This window comes from Bactrocera neohumeralis, chromosome 6, assembly GCF_024586455.1.
Source record: "Bactrocera neohumeralis isolate Rockhampton chromosome 6, APGP_CSIRO_Bneo_wtdbg2-racon-allhic-juicebox.fasta_v2, whole genome shotgun sequence".
NCBI classification, from domain to species: Eukaryota; Metazoa; Arthropoda; class Insecta; order Diptera; family Tephritidae; genus Bactrocera; species Bactrocera neohumeralis.
The window spans coordinates 29,442,780-29,448,779 of record NC_065923.1 but is presented as its reverse complement, the minus strand read 5'-3'; the positions used below and the strand labels follow the sequence as shown (position 1 = coordinate 29,448,779).

General features: G+C 33.4%; 1 protein-coding gene across 1 annotated transcript in view; it reads left to right on the top strand.

The window, feature by feature from the left end:
* The first annotated feature begins 738 nt into the window (after nt 1–738).
* Nucleotides 739–6,000, top strand: part of LOC126761047 (paramyosin, long form) — a 30,868-nt gene continuing 25,606 nt past the window's right edge. Inside the window, exons 1-2 of the mRNA XM_050476953.1 lie at nt 739–1,235; nt 2,369–2,425. Coding sequence (XP_050332910.1) covers nt 1,113–1,235; nt 2,369–2,425 — 180 coding nt within the window. The 5' untranslated portion in view covers nt 739–1,112. The remainder of the gene's footprint in view (nt 1,236–2,368; nt 2,426–6,000) is intronic.

The following is a 6,000-nucleotide window of genomic DNA, read 5'->3' as shown; positions in this document are numbered from 1 at the left end:
TTACAGGTAAGCATCTCAATTGCTCAATATAGCCTATATCGAGATGACCGACTTGACCCGAGCGGATTAGCCACTAAAGCACTCAATAATAATACTTAGCATACTTATAACTGTATATGTGTGGCCGCTAGTGTACGCCTAATGGAAAAACGAGCAACTGCGCCTAATCGGAAAAGCTAAAAAACAATAACAACAATAACAGCGGCGAAGAACTTTTTATTTCCACACTCGACTTTTTACTCACTGCAATTAACACTTACAGAGGACAGCTGGTGTGAGCGGAGCGTGAAAAATGCGATAAAAGCACACACGCACACAAATACACACAGGCACACACAACTTATTTTTGTATTTATGTATGCATGTATATGCAGCTTATACCTCCATAAAGTGAATTTTGTGCGCCTAGGTCTAAATTCGTAGATTTTTATGCGCTAATATGTGAGCTTGTGTGTTCAAATGCAACAACAACAATAAGTATAGACGATTTTCCGAAAGCTGTGAGCGGAAAATCAGCTACATATACGTATTTATGTGTGTGGGCATATGTATACAGTTATAACGGTACACGTAAAGTCCACTCAATGCTGTACAATGAACGCCACACAAACAACAACAACAATTGGCAACACCACCACACACACACACGCATAGTGTCTCACACCAACACAGGCAGATTCCCACTCGAAAATAATTGCCATGCTGCGTCGGGGTAGAAATAGACGAAAAGATCGTCAGCCAGCGCCAAATTCACGAAATACTCTTTATTCGAACGACACCGGGATCTCTTGTTCAGTAGATCACCAGCCTTTCTCCGACGTTTATTACGAATTATTCGGTGACTCGGTGACAACTACAACTTTTTGTGTGTGGAGTGCGAAAAGATTTCAATTTAGTCTCACACCTACAAAATTTTTGTTACTGGAGGATAACAACTGCATTGCAGGGAATATTGAAATTTTTCCACCACAAATAGCCGGACTAATTAAAACGCGGGCGCGAACGAAGTGTTCACCTGAGTGAAAAAAACTAAAAGAAATAGAAATATAAATAATTATAATTAAATATTTTAAATTTATAAATTAAATTCACAACAACAACAATAATAAAAAATGTCCTCGTCGCAAGCAGTACGCTCATCGAAATACTCCTACAGGGCCACCTCAACTGGACCGAGTGGAGCTGATATCTCCATTGAATACAGCGCCGATTTGGCTGCCCTCTCACGCTTGGAGGTAAGCAGCGTGCCAGAAATACACGAAAATTAAGAAAATTAATTAATTAAAAAAATTAATTAAATAACTAAATATAATAATTAACTAAAAATTAATTATAAATTAAATAAAAAATAATTAATTAAAAAATTAAGTAAATAATTAATTTAAAAAAATTCGAAAAATTAAGAAAATTAATTAATTAAAAAATAATAATTAAATAACTAAATATAATAATTAACTAAAAGTTAAATATAATTTATATAAAATAATTAATTAAAAAATTAATTGTTAATTAACTAAAAATTAATTATATACTTAATTAAAACTGAATTTAAAAAAAATTAAATTAATGCAACGGTACTCATTTTTGTACCTTCAAAAAAACTACAAACTCAAACACACAGTTTTTGAAAAACAAAATTTTATGTACTTAATTTTTTCTAAATTAAATTCAAATTACAAAGAGACTAAAAATGTGTAAAAAACATGCATGACTATGGTACAAGTGTCCAGAAGATCCTCGAACATATGCATGTACCCTACCCGTGCGCACGCCACTTTCCGGCGCAGTGATGTGAAATATGTGGACGAAGTAGATATTGAGGATTCAGCTGCAAAGCAAAGTGAAAAATGTGCTCGTGCGGATTTGTAGAATGACAAGCTGGCAAATACACATGCATACGCACATATGTGTACGTGTGTGTGTGTATGTCTCTTGCTACGCCACTATGACTTAATATACTTATACATATGTATGCGTGTATGCTAAGCGAATTATGTAATAAAACGAAGAACGTCAAGCAGAGAATTTGTGAAATATGTAAAAGCGTGTGTATTTTTGGTACGCGAACGAGTTAAAAAAAGACACTGTGAACCGTGTGCATACATACCTATGAAACATTCGTATGTGTGTGCATGAATGTACTGACAAATATATGCATATTTGTCTAAAATGAATTGTGACTGAACTGAAATGAATATTATGAATATTGAAAAACTTTTTATTTTGAAGAAATATTTTTTTATGAATAAATAACTGTGATATATAAAAAATATAACTCTCTAATAACGGTTAAACGCGCGAGAAATAACAAAATATTTTTAAATAACACTTCAAGCTGTGAAAATGACAAATTTCGCTTTACTTGCAGGATAAAATCCGTTTGCTCCAAGATGATCTTGAAGCCGAACGTGAGTTGCGCCAAAGGGTGAGTATCGGGGGTGTGTAGGTTAGAAAGTATATACTATACATGTTTAAAAATTAGTTTGGAAATAACAGATATTCACATAAGTAAATAAAAAGTAGAATAAAAAATAAAAAAAATTTCAAAATTTTATGAATATTTTTTTATAAAAATAATGAAAGCTTTGGAACTGCAAAAAAATTAGAAACATTTAAAATTAACAAATTTTGTTAAGAAAACATTATAAACATAGAAAGCTGTGGTAGTGGCTTAATATAATTTATTAAATAATTGAAGGATTTTTACCCAAATCTTTAAATCGCTTATATATAATATTTATATCTAAGAAAAGATATGTTAACCAGTAACTTTTGCAGCAAAGGCATATCCTTTGTGACAGATTCTTTGTAATTTAAGTCTTTCCTCACAACTCCAGTGGTCTAAAGAACTGAGAAGAGCCAGACTTTTGAAAAATTTCTCATCCCATTACTTTAGTGATCCATAAATAAGGTTATAGTAGACTCGATCTAACAACTTTTTCTTACCTTAGAACTAGTTAGTATAATATGTTTAGAAGTAAGAATAAAAATTCTCTAACTACCTTATGACCTTTCCTAAAATCATCCTTAGCAGTAAAAAAAATGTTTAATCCTAGACTGCCAGCTGGCTATATCATATATAGATAAGTACATATACACCATATATATGTACATGAAGCAATAAAAAGAAATGTACTAAATTGAGAAATGTGTGACTTCATGCCGATCTCTCGAGAGAAAAAACAAGTAAAACAATATTGATAAGGATTGGTTAAAACCCTCTTTACTTCGAAACGAAACTAACATACGCATTGTGTTGCCAACAGATATTTACCTCACAAGCTATACAAGTAAAATATACCAACATAATACTTCTAAATGATCAGGAATTTTTCGCAACGAAATCTTTATAAATTCATACCAAATTGAACTATTCGGCAATGCACACAATGATCACTTATATTAACGAAATTGATATAAAATGTAGAAGTATAATAGCAGAGAGAAAGAAAAAGTGTACAGCTCGACGATTTTATTCCATCAATTCGCGAAGTCCAGGTCTCTATGATGAAAGCAAACAGGCAGAAAACGCCTACGTTTTTGTAAACTACTAAGAGTATACTCATTACCTGTTATACCTCAGACCTAAGCTCTTTTATGAGATATAGGGGGACAACTTTGTGTTTTATGAAAACAATATCTTTGAACATTATTGTAGAACGACTGAGTCAAACCAAATGGTGACTGAATCTTCCATATCAAGATCGATTAGTGCAACAAAACCTTCTTTGTTTTGGCCTGCCGCCCCTTCTTAAGTTGGTAGGTTTTTTAATTTGTGGAAAAGTACTATAAACTCCCCACATAAACACATAAATGCAAAGAAAAGCTATTTCAAATTGAAGTTTTTCTATACCTCACAGAAAATTACCTGCTAAAGTCCACTATACGTAGCCCCAAATTCCAAATTCTTGCCAAATTGCTTTTAAACGCCACTAAAATTGTTTCAATTGGAGGCAATCGAAACGAATAAATAGCGAATCTCGCGAAAGTGGATTGTAAAACAAGAAAAAGTAGAGGAAAAAGTATAACAAATAAGCGAATGCAGCCGCAAAAACAATGTGGAGCTGCAAACAATTTGCTAATTATAAATTACCCTTGCGTGCAGCGGCGTACGATATTGTTGTGCATTGAACTTCAATCGCATTTCACTTGCATTAAGCTTGCCGGGGCGCTGATGACGCCGTTAGATAAGCGGAGATTTTGATTGAAAGCGACAAACTAACAGCCCACAAGCAGCAAACAGACGAATTGCAAATAAGAAATGCAACAATAAATACAAAACACAATGCAAAACAAAAACAAAAAAAAATTACAACGAAAGTAAATGCAAATGGGAGAGGAGGTAAAAAATGCATGTAAATCAAGCAATGATTGTACAAAGTCGCGTTGCTCATACGCCATGTAGCACACCGAAGCACCGAAGAAGAGCAGGCATTGCACTGAACATAGCGAAGAATTAAATGAAATACAAAATAAGAGCATAAGGAATGGGAACTGGGAAGTGTTGCGTGGCATTGCGACAAATTTAGAAAATACTCCTGGCCCGGGTGAGCCCAAAATATGCCACACCAAGCGCAGGCAAATGCGACAGTACGAAGGAAAATTATTTTTTATGAGCGCGAATTTTTTTTTTTTTTTTGAAAATCTAAAAAATATTAAATGGGCAATAATAGTTTTGAAAAGGGTGAAATTTTTATTTTAATTAAAAAAAATTTAAATCTTCCACCGCCAACAGCTGTTGCCTGGCAGCGTCGCGAAACCAAAAGCAAAGTACAACTAAGAGGAAATCAGACGATCCTAAACACCACCAAAAAGCATATACCAAAGCAAAAGGCACATCGCACGGCAAGCGAGCGGCAAGCGGCGAGTAATGCTAAATTTAGCAGCGACATTCAATACAAATGATTATAATTTTCACATTAAGCGAATATTAAAAAGCTGCTGAAGAATCTCTTCCAACACACAGGCGATTCTAACACACACATTAGCAGATAGAAAATATATATGTGTATGCATACAGTTGCTTAAACATATGTAAGCATGTAGGAATTGACAGCGGCATTGTTATGTTATGTTAGTCGTCGACATGCGCCTGTGTGTGTTTGAGTGAAATATTAAATAATTTTTTACTTTCAACTTTTTTTGGGTCATAAAAAGTGGCAATGACTAAAAGCAAGGAGAAAAATTGAAAAACGAAAAGCAAAATGCTAAGTAATCCAATTCCGAATTAGCCAGCAGGCAAGTTTATGTCGAAAAATACAATATATATAATATGTATGTATGTATTTATATGCATATATTCTCATTTGCTATATAAAAATCGTATATATTTCTTCGCTTTGCATTCACTCCTCAGCGTAATAGTCCACCCAAATGCTTTTCTATGTCACATAGCTGCTTATTTACGCGCTGTCTTGCCCACTTTAGTCATATAGTGGCACACAGCTGTCAAAATATATGCAAAACAACATGTTGTTTCTCGTCACAGCGAGCTTTTTGGGACTCAAGATGTGCGCCGCTTGTTGCATGCGTTGCTCAAAAATCGTATAAGTCCTATTGCTATTCATTTTAGTACTCACAATTTTTTCGACTTACAAAACTCCTATGACATATGTCAAAGTTTGACAGTTGTCTAAAAATCTACCGTTAACTAAAACTTTCTCTAAAATGTATGATAAGTAATTTTATCAAGTAAGTTTATCATACTTTATGATAAAGTTAATGAAAATTTGATAAAAGGAAACGTCTAAGGCGCATGTCAAAATTTGATTCCTATCAAAATATCTACCGTTAACTAAAATTCTCTCCAAAATATTTCCTAAGTCGTATGAGTATGATCTAAAAAGTGTAGAAATTTGTCTGACAAAATTAAAAATGTTTTATTCTCCAAAATTTTTATGGCAAATGACAGGATTTGACTCCTGTCAAACTATCAGCTGTCAAAGAAAAACTTTTCCAAAATATGTCTTACAAACTCTAGGGTACGACATCAAATATCCT